Source organism: Tasmannia lanceolata, unplaced genomic scaffold, assembly GCF_043159265.1.
Source record: "Tasmannia lanceolata isolate RefF3 unplaced genomic scaffold, GAP_Taslan_0.1 ptg000018l, whole genome shotgun sequence".
Lineage (NCBI taxonomy): Eukaryota > Viridiplantae > Streptophyta > Magnoliopsida > Canellales > Winteraceae > Tasmannia > Tasmannia lanceolata.
Genome location: NW_027518695.1, coordinates 6,115,708 through 6,131,457, shown reverse-complemented (window position 1 = coordinate 6,131,457; position 15,750 = coordinate 6,115,708). Strand labels below are relative to the sequence as shown.

Here is a 15,750-nt window from a genome sequence, read left to right as displayed (position 1 = left end):
GACCGTATTAGTCCCCTTACCTTTGGGAATGATAATGGTTGATAGTTGCACAACTTCTGCTAGTCTCCTCTCCATAATCGGATTTTAGAAATCCTTGTGAACTGTCATAACATGTTTTTGCAGTTCTATAGTAATCCTCTATTTTTTATTGATAAGGGCACGAGCGAGGAGTTCAACTGTTATCCCCTTACCTTTGGGATTTGCTGGGGACTTTCGCAGAAAGGCATTTCGTGGCTAGCTGTTGCATGAGCACGAGTGAGGAACTCAACTGTATTAAATGAATAAGACAGACAATGTTAACTACCTTTGTAGATTTTGAAAACTAGGATCCGTGGTCACTTTTTATTGATAAGGGGAAATAAAAGGAGTGCAGATATCATATCCCATAATAACCCTTTGACAGTTTTTGAATAATAAAAGATAAGAGGAGTTAGTGCAATTATTAAAACTGTAGTGCAATTACGCCGAATTTCTTCTTCATTTCCAGTCTTCACACCAACTCTTTCAAGCTCGGTAATGGCAACCACAAATGCCTGTTCAAAAGCCTTGTTGTTTGCAGCGAACAGCTTCACTATGTCGAGGGACCTTGCATTGGTAAACAAGGATTGATCAGAGGTGAAGAGTCCTTTTCCCTGCTCAAGGTTTTTTTAGTAGGCATCCGAGGTGTCACCGGGTCCATATCTACGATATTGCTGCTTGGGTTGACATTCCTGGGGCACCCCTTCTTCAGTTGCGTCGCAAAAGTTGAATTGAGTGTTGGATCAACCTCTCTACCGGGTTCAAAATTGTAAATTCGTTTCACAAAGTTGTTGCATTATGAGACATCGATGGTATGTGCACCTGCAATAACCATTGTTTGAGAAACTTGTTAGTGGAGAATTTGTAGTGGTGGAGATGTAGAATGAAACGCTTCAAGGTGGCGTTACAATTTTCACTTTCCATAGGATAATTTTTGCTCTCACCAGATGATCAAAAAGAGAACTGCCAGTGTAAAGGAGAGAACATTCCCCTTCACTGTCTACCCCACCTTCTCCTTGAGCTTGTATCCCTTGATGCCAATGGCACGATCTATCGCCGCTTTTAATATTTATTTTTATTAATACACTAGTCGGAGTCGGCCTAATCCCACTTTACCCATCCACTACTGCTAACACAGAATCTGATGTCCTTTTGCTTCTTCTTTTTTATAAATTTTATTTTTCATTCTAGTTTCTATTTATTGCAAAAACATGGACTATGCCAAATTCAAAGGTAATTCGGGACTATTGTCGTTAGTTCAATACGCCGATAGACATTAATCTTTGAGAGTGCGCTTCATCTTATCTGAGGCAATTTGTAGAAACCCGATGCAAACCTGTTCTTCATCTAGTGGGAGCAAAAATTGTCCTATGGAAAGTGAAAATCGTAACACACTTTGAAGCATTTCATTCTACATCTCCACCACTACAAATTCTACACTAACAAGTTTCTCAAAAAATGGTTGTTGTAAGTGCACATACCATCGGCGTCTCACAATGCAGCAATTTTGTGAAACGAATTTACAATCTCGAACTCGGTAGAGAGGTTGATCCAACACTCAATTCAACTTATGTGACGCAAATGAAGAAGGTGTGCCACAGGAATGTCGACCCGAGCAGCAATATCAGGATCCGGTGACACCTCGGCAATTTGACAGTGCCTACTATAAAAACCTTGAGCAAGGGAAAGGACTCTTCAGTCTTCACCTCTGACCAGTCCTTGTTTACTGATGCAAGGACCCTCGGCACAGTTAAGCTGTTCGCTGCAAACAACACGGCTTTTGAACAAGCATTTGTGGTTGCCATTACCGAGCTTGGGAGAGTTTGTATGAAGACCGGAAATGAAGGAGAAATTCTGAGTGATTACGCTGTCGGAAACTAGATGAGAGGATGCTGATATTAGATAACTTTTTCTTTAGGAGAGGATGATATCTAATCTAACCCCGTTTTAATAATTGCACTAACTCTTCTTATCTTTTATTATTCAAAGAATCGTTAAAGGATGTGACCACATAACCTAGTTTTCAAAATCTACAAAGGTAGTTATCATTGTCTGGAGATGGGATTGTCTTTGTCCTCCTCAAAAACAACACAACCAATCCCCTTATCTAAGGAGATCAACTTTTCAAGAAGGGGAGCGGGTTGAGCTATTAAGGAGATCATCGCCAAGGCCTAGCTTACGTTCACCCTATGATCGGTATGTGGATGCACATTTTGAGGCTAATATTCCCGAGCTATCTTGGAGAATGGATGCTATGGAGATTGTGGAATGGGTACATGCTGTTGGGAAGGAGTTTGATTACAAGCAAGTGCCGTCCTAGAAGCAAGTACCAATGATGGTTGATCAATTCCAAGACTGAGTCAAGGATTGGTGGCGTTCATTGACTTACCGGCGACAGGAAGTTGATGAAACACCTATTAAGGATTGGGACGGCTTGAAGAAAGAGGTTGCATGCCAATTCCATCCATATTGCGATCATCCCAAGTTGAACTCAAGGCCAAGAGTGGCTCGGCATTCTCCTCCACCGCCACGGCCAGCCAAGGTGATTCCTAAGCATTCTACTAGTGTTGTCATTGCGTCTACTTCCTTTGCACATTATGACTACAGCCAAGAGTACAAAGAGACATCATTTTTGCAAGAAAAAGAAGCAGAAAACAATGAATTGATAAAGAAAGTGCACATGGAAGTCCCTTTCAACTAGAGTGTCAAGAAGAGATAGAAGTCATAATTTTGGAGTGGGATACAATCGGCATTGAGCTTGATGACTCTAGTGACCAAGGTAATAAAATTAATGAGCTAGAGTTGGATTTTTCTCATATCGAAGAGGAAAAAGATGTAATGGACAGCATAGGGCAGCAAGTTCACTCGGAGCCAAATGATGAGGATGATGTCCAAGATACTTCCATGGTCGACAATGATCATGGGCATACCACTCTTGAAGATTTTGATGATGGGATTTATGTTGAAATAGACTCATACATTTTTGAATATGAAGATGAGGATGAGGATGCCAAGATTGACTAGGAAATGTTTCTCTTTTATATTAATAATGAGGTGGAGAGTTAAAGAAGGGCAATTTCTCTGGAGTTACAATCCTTAATCGAGCATGGATTATATATATTTTTTATCCGGGCGGAGATCAGCAATGGCGCGGCCAATGGGGAACTCGAGGACGAGTTCTTTCAAGAAGGGGAGTTTGATGCAGGAGCATCCCAATCTACATCGGCTTTATCAGCTCATTAGGGGATAGCTTAGACAATCAGTATTTTTCATAAGCTTAATTGTCATTTTCATTAAACTAGGGTACTTAGGACATTTCTTCTTGTAATGGGGTACTTTATAAAGCCCTACATTTTCACTTTAGGCAAGTTTTGGGGATAATTTTCATTGAAGACGTAGGGTTTCATTCCATTGTTATTGAATTTGGATGAGTAAGGAATTTAACCAAGCTTGGAGCTCAAGCATTCTTCCTTGTTCCATAATTTTACCTTGTAGCTTGTAAGGTTCAGTCTCAATTGTATCCGAAGCTGTGCGTCCCCTCGCCTAGCTCTAATCCTTTTATAGTTTTTTCCCCATGAATGGAAGCAGTCCCTTCTTTTTTGTTCTTACAAAACAAGGAGGTTGGAGCTTTAGTCTTAAAATTGAGAAATCTTGTTTGAAGCTGCTGGGTAAGTAACGTTTCAATGGTTCTTGATAATCCAGTTATCACATGGGGTTTCTGTTTTTGAGTGGATTGAAAGCAAGGTCCTAAACTCTAAGGTAAGCTTCAGCCTCGAATTAGATAAAGCAGCTACTGATCGTGTAGCAGCCTCTTGCTACTGGTGGTGGATTTGGTTAATTCCCTTACATTTTCCTCTCTTGTAATGGCATTTGGAAAAGGCAGTAACTCTTATGGTTTAAAATCTAATGATGCTGTTAGGTACCTTACCGATACGCAAAAAGCTCCAAAGCTTAGGACCATAACATACCACCACTCTTCTGCACCCGGCGTCCTCGGCGGCCCACTCTGTAACGGCTTTCAGTCTGGCCTTTTTTTCCAGGTGGCCCTTTTCACAGGTTGCCCTTCCGTGACTCGAACACGGGACGTGGTGGTTGCTTTGATACCAAATGTTAGGTACCTTACCGATACGCCAAAAGCTCCAGAGCTGATGGAACGCATTAGGCAAGGCCCTTTAAACCTGTCCCATACCATACAGGCTGGGTCCCACCCAGTCCCATACCTAGGCGGGCCCCACTGAGGACCGTAACATATGCTCAAGGTATCATTGAACGTGGGAACGTGGGATTTAGAGCATACATGTAGCAGAAATTTGCCATATTAAAACGTGTTTATCTCAGTTGATAAATTCTCTCAAATGCCTTTAAAACTAAGGTGAAATTTGAGGTCTGGGAAATTTACATGTGTATGTGGTCCTCGTTTCCAGCTGAATTTTGTGTGGCCAAATAGAGGTATCTTGATGCATGTGTTAATTCTTTCTAGATGTGGAGCTATCATGATATGAAAGGTCTTATAATTGTATACCAATTGTTTGTTGAAATGTCTGTGAGGTTCAAGGAAAGTTCCTTTCTCAAAAGATTGTTCCAAATCTGGAACCTTATATTTGAGCTTCAATATGCATGTAGTCCCCCTATGAGTGACCTACCTGAACTTTAATTTCAAGAAATGTTGTATGATTAACATTTAGATATGGAGTTCTTTTTGAATTTGTACCATGGAAACATAGGAAATTTTTAGCATTCATCCGTGTAATCCAGTTTGTAATTGCACAATGCCCAGATGCCCACAAAGTTGATTTTCTTTACCTACATCAAATCAGCCCCTGCAAGCTAGCGCATTTGCTTCCACGATTTAGCCTACATTAAAATGGTATCGGACCGTCATTTATTGGCCGTTTGAAAGCCCACTCTCTTCTGTCAGATCTACTGGGACCGAACATCATCTCTGAGCTTCCGCATCCACCGACTTGCCCTACGTCACATAGCATATTGTAGATGCTAATATTTGATAACTTTGATAAATTATCTTGAGGTAAAAGAGATCCATTTCAATAAATTGTGTGCTGATGATCTACACTATGTAGCTGTCAGGTGGGTGCTTCTAGCATTCTACCTGATAATCCAGAAAACAACAATGGCAGGCAAAGACAAAACCTTAAGGCATCCCTCTTGGGTACCCATGTTAATACTACATAACATGGCTGCTGGAGAGATAAGAAATCTTACAAATGGATAGAGTTCATCTCCTGTTCAATCTTAGAGCTCGGAAAAGCCAATGCGAAGGCTGTAAGCTTTCTCTATTCGAAGTCACAGATGCAGGGTCACTGCATTCCTGTTCTTGATCTTCTCTAAGCGACGTGGATGGGATCAATGTGGAGCTTGACTCAGAGCAGCCTAATTGGAGATCTGAGCATGGCTTACGATTTCGTTTCTTCTTTTCTGTCCCATATCCAATGCTCAATGTCAGTTCAATTTCACTGTCAGCGTGGAAATGTGGGTCCTGAGGGCAATCAACACACATTTTATCTCTTGAGTTCCTCTGAAAGAATGATGTCTGATATTCAGTAGAACCGACATCGGTTGGAGAGTTGTTTTCTTCGGCAGGCCTTTCGAGATCAAAGCCCATCTGCACTCTGAAAGTGTCCTGTGAGCTTGGGTCGGTTATGTTATTTCTCTGATGAAAATTGCATTCCATTTCTGTGGTTGATTGATGACTATTGCTAAAAGGTGAATGGCTACTTTGTGATCCAGTGGCAGTGCTCCAAAACCTGGTTTGGGTATCTGACTCCATGTAATCGGACCCCACGTGCATTGCTTCAGGGACTTCATTAGCGAGTGAAGGGCTGTCCATCTCTCTACTTCTCATCTCAGACATCAATTTCTTCTGAACTCTGTATAACTCATGGAGTTCCTGCACCTGTATTGTCAAGTTGAAAATGTATGCTTCAGAATTTGATTAGAGGCTATAACTAGATTTGGCTATGAATTTCTGATAATTCTGGTATTTACAGTGAAGAGAAGGATTTTAAATGCACCTGCTCTTTGAATATCTCCTCGTGCATCAGCATCAACTTCCTCATGGATTCTTTGTTGTATTGTTCGAGCAATCTATCCATGGACTCTTGAAGCTCGTTGTCCTAATATTCTCTTTCCAAAATTTCTTTCTGGAACAGGCCCAAGAATGTACAGTGCCAAACCCAATGTCTACTGCATCACCATTGTTCTTTGGCAAAGCGGTTAACAGGTTCAGAGCATGACGTAGTTTTGTTCCCATGCCTGGAACAATGAGACTACATCACCATATGGTAACACGACAAACAGGAATTGAAAGATCTGAAGATTAATCTTCAATATTCTGCAACTTTGACTCATAATTCATTAATAGTGACTATATGGTAACACGACATGCAGGAATTGAAAGATCTGATGATTAATCTTCAATATTCTGCAACTTTGAATCATAATTCAGTAATAAGGACTTCCAAAGCAACAATCACAGACCCTATTTGAGTTTTATACTGAAATGTCAAAGAGAAAACTAAAACAATAACAATCTGAGACCTCATTTGAGTTTTATAGTGAAATATCAAAGCAAAAACTAAAATAATAATGATAGGCAATGTATTTGGTGATCCATGCTCAAGGATTTAGTCTTCAGGAATACAACCTATTCACTCCATAGGAGATGGTGGTCGATGACCAGTGAGTACTTACAATAGTTGGAGTTTGCAAGCATTTTGGAAACTGGAAAACGCTAGAAAACATCAACAAACAAACTACAAAATTTTATGGATAATTACTATGAATGTCTACTGTACAAGAGCATGCCTCTGTTACCAAAATTTTCTAGTTATGGTGCCCTCTTGCAATTGAAAATTTTCAAGGAGCTTTGGAATGGCCAAGTATAGATAGTCTAACCGATTTACGAATATGATGAGAGGAGACATTTTACGCTGGTGGAATTGCCAAAGTAAAGATACAACTGCAACACCCACAAGCCCACATTAATTGAAATTGAATTTGAACTGAACATGTCTTACACCAGTCTTGAGATTTCACTGAAAATAGATAAAGGACACTTTGTAGTCAAACAACAAAAGATTGTCCCGGTCACCCCAAGTAGAAGAACAAATATCTCCAATCAACCATAGTATTGCCTAGACGACACAAACATGGGTGAAACTTTGCCCATGAAACCGGTCTAGCCTGGAGTCTGTTGGCTACGTTTATAATTTTGTTCACTTCACAAGAGATCAGTCGACTCTGTTGCTTAATAATGTTAGACCCTGTCTTTTTACATTTCTGTAGACCACATATACTGAGGTTTAAGAATGGATTTTGGTCATGTTGATACAATTACTAAGTGCCCAAGTAATACTTAATACATATAAATTAATAATGTTACATATGTTTATTTATTTATGATAATCTCCATCACAGTAACAGGCAATGGAATAAGCTTAAAGTTGCACATATCTACGTGACTTACAATTGCATATATCTACATGGGACACTGCTTACTGTCAATTGTTCTTTTCGAATGTTTTGATGTGTCCTTGTTGGATATTTTCAAAAATTTTCAAGTTTTTTCAAAGAGACACTTCTTTTATGTGAAAAGGCGTTTCCGTTCAAAAGACGCTTGTAATGTGAAAAGGTATTTTGTTTATTCAAAAGACTTATTTTAAATGAAAGGGTACTTTCATTTGAAAGGGTGCCTGATGTAATTAGGCATTGTATCCTTGGAACTTGTTTCCTGGTAAGCTACCTCCATAAGTGGGGAAATTAAAGTACTTAAGAGAGCCTTAAATGGCTTGCCTTGCCTATCTCCTATTTCTTTACCCATTTCTATTTTATCTTTGTGTTTCTTACCTTGATTATTTGCGTCTCCACCATTTGATCATTCATGATACCAATTTGTCCCAACAGTCCCGAGCAAGAGAATGTGGTTCATTTTTCCAAATCTTACAGCTAAACATATACCGCTAGTTTATAACAGGGTTTGAAGGTTATCTATTAAAAAGTTTTCCTTATAGCTCCTCCCAGTCCTTGTCACTGTGCTAAAGGTACCCCTGTTTGACTAGGAAGATCAGGAAATTGCAAGCACTACTTGGTCATGAAGGTGATATGGTCGAAATGGTGAACCATCTCTATGCCTGACGGGAAGATCCAAAGCTTATGGGATCTGAACTATTAATGAAGTGTAACCACAAAATGATGATCTTTTCTTTCAAGACTGTCCATCTTGTCAAACAATGAGATTAGCTTCTCAATGGATGGGGTTAGCTGCTTCAACCCAACCAAAACTGCCAAATCATAAATTGATTTAAGTGATCCAAACCATATTGTCCAATCCCAGCTATATACTCTTATTTGCAGTTCACACCACTTATAAATCTTGGGAAAAATGAGCCTAAAGATTCTTTGATTGTGTGGCAGAACTCAGAGGCTGCCAGCATCATCTCGGTGATAATTTGCACCCACCTTTTTTTAGACTACCAGCCAAAAAATCCTGTAAGAAATGATGGGCTACATGGTTCACAATGAAACAAGCAACACCAGCAGACCAAATATGGCATAATTTGCATGCTAAGGACACTGGCAAAGAACAGCATTCATAAAGCAGCCACTGTCACATTCATTCATTCACCAGTATAGTGTAAAAAAATATCTAAAAAGAAATTCTGGAGGGGAACAAAAATGGAATGTAAGTTCAAACATGCTTGACCTGATCACATAAATGCTGATGCCGAATATCCAGTTTCAAATACTATAAAAAACCACTTAATCTTTGGACGAATAACTTGCGTTATCAGAATATGAGTAAGCGGAGAAAACACAATTTTGACTTCTTTGTATCAAGTAGGGACAAAGGATTTTACACAGTGTGAGGTAGCAAGACAATAATATATTATTTAAAAATCTTCAAGATGCTGTTGAGATTCAAGAGATGTTCGATAAGCCATTGAGGAAACTATCTATAATGCAGACAGTATAACTAGCAACTGAAGAACACTTACACATTTCAATATCCTGTCCTTAGCTCATCACAGGCCCATTCCCCTCTTCATTTTAGAATATTTAGAAATCCTAATTGGGCAGCCGTAGGAACGCTGAGGTTCTAAAGGATGGCCCCTATAAAGAATCTCGGCAAAATTGGATCAGTGGACTTTCCAATGTGGTCCTATTAAACAGAACAATCGATCACCATTACAAAGTCCCGCATAAACTTTATAACCCATCAGATGGCTTGTGAAGAGTAAACAAAGTAGATCCTCTATGGACCACAACCATGATGCCCACGATCAAGGAATTTGGCTTTTCAGGGACTCTTATGTACTTGTCAAGATCTTTATGGACTTGGAAAAAATAAATCCAAGTATTGAGACCCTGCACTTTCTTCAACAAATCATATCAAAGCTACACATTTTTTTTGATGTATACATACATAATACGCAGGTAGAGAAGTACTAAAGAATCCCGGGCCATTGCGATGTTGTCGATATCAGCACTGTAGAAATCCCAAAAGATAGAATCGAGTAAATAAAGATTAAGTATCATATATCCATTGAAACATCTGTGCAAAATGTCTCACCAACAAAAAAAAAGGAAAAATCTCTGCCAGCTCAAAAATTTGATGACCAGTATCCCAGATTAGATGTGTACGCTCACTTTAGAAAAATCTCAGAGAGAAATCCTTCTACTTAAGAAAAGTTTGTAGAGAATAAAGCAAAGAGGAAACCTTGCATGTAAAGGGAGGTGAAGATCCTACCCATGAATTCAGTTGTACTTCAAGAAAAATTATTGCTACCCATAAAAATTCAGAAACATATTTTATAATCATTTGAATTGTAAAAGAAAAAAAAGAAAGAACTTGATTCCAAGAAGAAAAACAGCAAATTACAGAACATAAAAAGAAATTGGAGGAAGGAGAAGATCTAGTCACCTGCGAAATGTAACTCAAGTGAGCACTTTGTTTTCCTTGTTTATGGAGCATTTTCCTCTTCCTCTCCTCTCCTCTTATCCATCTGCCATTGCCATAAATAAAATGTGACAAAAAACTGCTCCCCATCAGTTTCCATGACTCATTTGGCCCGACAACGTCGACTCAGATGCCTAATCAAGGGAGGAATCCAAGTAAATCGTGATAGATTTGGAGACTCAGATATCATGAATTTCCCCACACAACCTAGTCACACTTTCCTTACAGAAGCAACAAAGTCCCCCCAAAAATAATGAAAGCTTGACAGGCTGTGAAGGAGAGGCAGGAAAAGGTGAAGCCTTTTGGGAATCAGACGTGTATTTTATTGTATTAAGGAGAAGGATCAAAAGGGTAGCAAAATAAAACAAAGCAAAAAAAAATCTCTCTGCTCTACGTATGCCCATATAAGCTAGTGAACAAGATATTCCAGACAACCCTTCCAGGACATAAGATACGAAGATACGAAGGTGGGCAATCAAATCACTTTCTTTCTAAATTTAAAGATGCCATGAGATTATTCTAACTTTCATTAAAAACCCACCTCAAAATTTACAGAAATAGCACACTTTATGAATAACCATTTGATTAATCCGAGTGTCCTTTAAAACAACCTCTAGATTTCAGTGAATTTGATTAAAACTTACTTTTTCTAATAAAACTGATATAAAGGCTACTCATTTTTATATGGTCTTCAAAACCCAACTCCAAGTTTCAGTAAAATTTAACAACTATTCTAACATTACTGTTTTAGATATTCCCTATGAATGGTTATTCTAGGTGTATTTCAAAACCCACCACCCCCCAGATCTCAATGAAAAATTCCCTCTCATTAAAGAAGTAACACCTTTTTTAAGTAAAATTTGCTGTCATTTCAGAACCCACCTTGACTCCAAATCCCATGTAGATTCTGGTTAAAGAAAAACAGAAGCAGAAAAAGAAAAATGAAACTTCCTATAAATCATTTTCTTCCAAAAGCTAACAGACCAAAACATACCTGTCCCTAATTAATTAAAGGAAAAATCTGAAGCCTTTTCAGTTCTCATTCGGTGAAATCCACACTACACTCACATGAGTCAGGGTCTTTTTTAATTTGATTTTATGTGGGCATGCTCTCTTTTGTCTTATGCCTGTTTATGTGCGCTCAAAATCCCATCATATTGTTTGGGTCACATGGGCTTTCTTCACACCTCTCTATTTAATATCAGTAGGAAAAGGCTAATGATATCGGCACTACCATGTTTTAATAATTGTTCAAACTCAACTTGTATTATATTTTTAATTGGCTCTTGAGAGTTTTTTGGAAACTGTCATAATATTTGGCATCTATTTAAATTATAAAAGACAAGATGAGTTCGTGCAATTATCTAAAATTGGGTGCCAGTATCATCAGCCTAGAAAAGACTTTTTGCTTTTCCATCTCTGATTTTTACTTTCGGGGGCGGGGGTTCAATCTTTCCTTTTCTCTTGGAGGGGTTTTCGATTTGAAGGAAACTTATTGTTTTAAAAGTCTTCTCGACCGAGAGAATCTAGTCCCTTTCATGTGCAATTTTTCCTTGTACACAAGCAAGGCCTAGGCACATGCTCGTGATTCCTAAGCTGATTAAAGTAAATAATTTTGAATCTAAATATGATTTTCTGTAAATAGTGGTTATAATTCTTCTAGAATTAATTTAGCTGATGGCTCCCATTTGCAGATAAGATTAAAATAAAATAATCTTGTATTAATATAAAGACTCATTTTGGTTTCAGGCACATTTTTTTATTGATTAATTGATGTTGTTTGCAAACAGGGATTGATATTACGAATTAGGGAGGAGGGGATTGTAAAACCTAGGTAAAGCGAGGTGCTTTACGATGTTTGGATGCCAATGAATAACCTTGAGAGAGAGGGAGGGGATTGCCTATGAAATTGATTACCCATGAAAATATCCTTGTTTTTGAGCTATTCCTCATGGAAACGGCAGACATATCACAATAAAGCAGACGAAAAGCATATTTTATAGTGTTTTTTAACTTGAGAATTATTGCATGCATCCAAACAAAGTCTGAGAGAGTAAAACCCCCTACAAAAGCTTGGCTTTCGTGCAACCAAATAGAGTAGTTTTCTTCTATTAATGTCACTCATCTTTCTAATTAGCTTTAGAAGTATTATGGTTGCAATTGGCAACCATTCTCTAAAAGGTTTCCCCTGCCAAAAAAAAAAAAAAAAATGTTGCTCAATAATCACCTGCAATGCTAAAAAAAATGAGATTTTTGGAGCAATTCGGAGTCACTTGCAAAAGTTATCATTAATCATTTCCCGCCTAGTTCGCCGAACGAGAATGAGAAGCCTTCCCAACATGTCTTATAATATCCAAAAGGGTTTTGCTATTGTTTAGCATCATTTATTGCCTGGGGATCATGAAAAAAATCTCAAAACGGGTGTAAAAGTATAAAAGTGTAAAATCATATTCCTAATAGCAATTAAATGATGCTCAACGAGTGCTTAGCAAAACCCTATCCAAAATGGTATCAACAATCAGTCCAAAAGATGTAGTAGAGAGGGGAGTGCCATTATTAAAACAACAGTGAGCACATATCATCACCCTTTCAAATAAGCACGAGTAGATTGGACTGATGTAAGCAGGGAGCACGAGTTGTTGACTTGTTGCCTGGCGTAAACCAGTAGGCCTCACCCAGTTCCATGTGGGGTTAGAGTAAGGTTTTTCTAATGTTTGAAATACACCTCGTGAATAGACATACATGAACAAAAATATGAAAGCAATTTTTTTTTTACACATGTGTCCTTCATTCGAATCTTAAATGTTCCACCAGATTTTGTGGCTACATCAGGTTTACGATCCAAAATAATTTGGGACCTTAGGATTTAGATCCAATGGACACCGTCTGATTCAGCTACTGTGCAATAATCCCCATCCATTAGCGTTCGTCTTTCTTCTTCTTTTTTCCTGCTTTTCATCATAGACCATATGCCTACATGCATACTACTTTTTGTATGGTGAACGACCCTAATTTAGGATGATTAATTTTCTTCATTTTCCTTTTTCTTTCAGCTGTTTTTTGTATTGAGAGAAGTGTTCCTGCACAACTGCGCAGGGAGTTACCTGCGCATTAGTGGCTTAAAAAGCCACCGATTGGTCGCTTTTTGTGGACCCCGCATAGGTGGACCCGCCATGCGAACCAATTGGTGGCTTTTTAAGCCACTAATGTGCAGGTAACCCCAGCGCAGCTGCGCAGGAACACTTTTCTCTTTTCTTTTCTTTTCTTTTTTGCATTGTTTGGGTGTTAGGAGGTAGGTATACATATACTCTACAATGGACAAAGATATATATGGTACCTGTCACGTGAAATGCACGTGGGCAGGAGGTTGGGGTGTGTTTTGCTTTCTTTAGGATGGAATTTGTCTGTAGAAGGATGAGACAATCATACCCACATACCCATCTTTTATGTGGGCCCCTTTTAAAAGAGCCAATCAAGACACCTTTGACGGGGTGTCTGGTTTTGGTGGCATACTGGCATATGATGATGTAGGTGAAAGAGAGAAGGTGTTAAGGGCAATTTGGGAATTTCACTTGGGGTAATTTTGTCAAATTTCATACGTCATTTTTAAAATTATCTTTGCTTAATCCATAGCTTTTAGGAACCCAATTGTTGGTTTTAGCACAAATGAAATGATAGAAGTGATTTGAGATGGATTGGGGTCAATCACTGTCGTACATTTGGCGGCGTAGTTTAATAATCCAAATATTATTGGTGGGGCCAAGCAAGGATGGACCCAATTAGGTGATACTAATTGTTTGATCAATGATTTTATCCCTTCGAATGTAATTTACTGCCAATTTTACTTTTAATTAGGCACCATTTATATTTCATAGGGGTCCCGATAAAATCAAGCTTCTACCAAAAAATTCCTCTTAAAGGTATTTGAGCTAGCAATTATAATAGGTGAGGGCCACAATTTGCTGATCTACGCCACTACGCCATTCATTTTGGTGGGCCCACCATGGATAGGGTTAATGCTAAGGGCATTTGTTGGCCACCATGAAAAAATGCTCCTTGGAATAATAGTGGGGCCATTTGTGAATAATGGGCAGAGAGGGAGAGAGAGAGGCTTGAGAGGGTATGAGTGAGGAGAGGAAAGCATAAAAAAGGCCCTGAAAAAGTGAATCCTAATGCCTTCTGCATAATTGCCTAGCAAATTCGATCGAAATCAGTACTAACATAATCCGAGCCCTAATATTTTAAGCCCGAACTGCAACCATAAGGATGCTTCCTAGTGGCCATTCGGATACGTACTATGTAGCATTCATTGCGGACTCCAACATAGTCATCCATGTCTGTTGTTGCCATGACCACGACATTTCCCATTTTGGATTGGAAGAATAACATTTTCTCATGGAAATTTGTTTCTTAGTAAGATATTTTATTTCCACTTTTTAGTGGGAAATGACATGATTATCGTTAATAGGGCGGTAATTTTTTCTCCCCACCCCTCAGGATAATGCGCCCCACTTATAATGTGAAATGTGGGCAGACTTTAATGCTTTTTTGACATCAAATCACGTTAAAAGGGAGGTGCATTATCCTACAGGGGCGAAAAAAACATCTCCCCATATATATTCTCATAATTGAATAGGGTTGGTTCAATTTATCTTGTGTGTGTGTAAATAGAAAATTTTAGAAATATTTTTTCCTTTGCAATCTTTCCCAAAAAATTCCTGCAATCTAAACAGGGCCTGGGCCTAGGGTGAGGGACTCTAGAACCCCACCTAATGCAATTGGGACATGTGGTGTTGGGTGTGATGCAATACTATGCACCGGATGGAGGAAATCTAATGGTCACAAATGATTTTGACTTGATAAGAGTGAGTTGTTTGATTAGCTAAGTGGGGGGTGGATTGAGCTTATGGCTCAAGGGACAAGGCTTTGTTCTTCAACCTCAAGGTCAGAGGTTCCATCCCAGCTTACCCACCAAAATAAAAGGCTAAAAGGGGGAGGCTGTTAAACAAGTAATTGGCTTGTAGAGATCTTGGAAATAAATAATGATTAAAGATTTGAAATTATTGAGTTACCTAATCCTAATTGATGATTAGGGTAGTTGAATGGATTGTTTGGGGACAGTGAGAGATGATTTTTCAGAACTGATTACGAAGAAATGTAAGGTGGGGATTCTTTGAAGGCAGGCCGTATCACCGCCATTTAAGTTGCTACATTCAATGAATTGGATTTGATAGAGTTAATTAATAAAGAAAACAAAGATGGAGAGATTCTCATGGATGAATGGAGAGTGGGTAGGGCCCATTCTTCACTTATCTTCCATGCCCATCTGTTTCTTATTTAGAATAATACCCCTCTCCCCAGTTGTCCTTAGTGCCATTTTCCCTTCCAAGGGGGATTCTATACATAGAATATAGGCAGACATAACCTCAGTTTTTTTAAAACACTTGAATAGACACCCCTCTCTCTCATAATAGAGCCATTGACCCAAATACTCTAGAAATGACAAAATTATCTTGTGAACTGATACTATGAGATGGACCCATCTAAGACCATTGTGTGACACATTATGATTGGGCTCATTCACATACCTCAGTAGATCCTGACCGCTCATCTGGTGGGTCCTACTATAGAGATGCCATGCCTTGAAAATCACTCACTAGGGTGATTGTGACCATCCATCCAATCAGCATTTTACATGGACTACCGCTAATCGTTTCCTAACTTGCAATTCATTGATTGAATGTTAGGATTGCTAG

General features: G+C 38.7%; 1 protein-coding gene and 1 long non-coding RNA gene across 4 annotated transcripts; one reads left to right on the top strand and one right to left on the bottom strand.

Annotated features, from left to right (window-relative positions):
- The first annotated feature begins 2,883 nt into the window (after nucleotides 1-2,883).
- LOC143851320 (uncharacterized) lies at nucleotides 2,884-6,064 on the top strand. The gene is made up of 2 exons (XR_013236289.1): nucleotides 2,884-3,777; nucleotides 3,938-6,064. It is a non-coding gene; the product is annotated as an uncharacterized LOC143851320 (long non-coding RNA).
- On the bottom strand, nucleotides 4,659-10,567 carry LOC143851319 (uncharacterized). 3 transcript variants are annotated; one of them, XM_077360706.1, is made up of 5 exons: nucleotides 9,959-10,567; nucleotides 9,033-9,523; nucleotides 6,051-6,291; nucleotides 5,242-5,932; nucleotides 4,659-5,128 (listed from the first exon to the last, which is right to left on the bottom strand). In XM_077360706.1, exons 3-4 carry the CDS (start codon nucleotides 6,129-6,131, stop codon nucleotides 5,255-5,257), a joined length of 759 nt encoding a protein of 252 aa, XP_077216821.1. In that variant the 5' UTR covers nucleotides 6,132-6,291; nucleotides 9,033-9,523; nucleotides 9,959-10,567; the 3' UTR covers nucleotides 4,659-5,128; nucleotides 5,242-5,254. The 3 variants fall into 3 exon arrangements, with proteins under 3 accessions (XP_077216821.1, XP_077216819.1, XP_077216820.1); XM_077360704.1 differs by having other exon boundaries at nucleotides 4,661-5,932; nucleotides 9,959-10,565; XM_077360705.1 differs by lacking the exon at nucleotides 9,033-9,523 and having other exon boundaries at nucleotides 4,661-5,932; nucleotides 9,959-10,565.
- Between the last annotated feature and the right edge of the window lie 5,183 nt (nucleotides 10,568-15,750).

Bases quoted from the DNA above. Each gene is read 5' to 3' on its own strand.
- LOC143851319 (XM_077360706.1), bottom strand. From the start codon at position 6,131: ATGGATAGATTGCTCGAACAATACAACAAAGAATCCATGAGGAAGTTG. The intron at 5,933-6,050 runs GTGCATTTAAAA...TTGACAATACAG, and splicing joins AGGAGATATTCAAAGAGCAG to GTGCAGGAACTCCATGAGTT.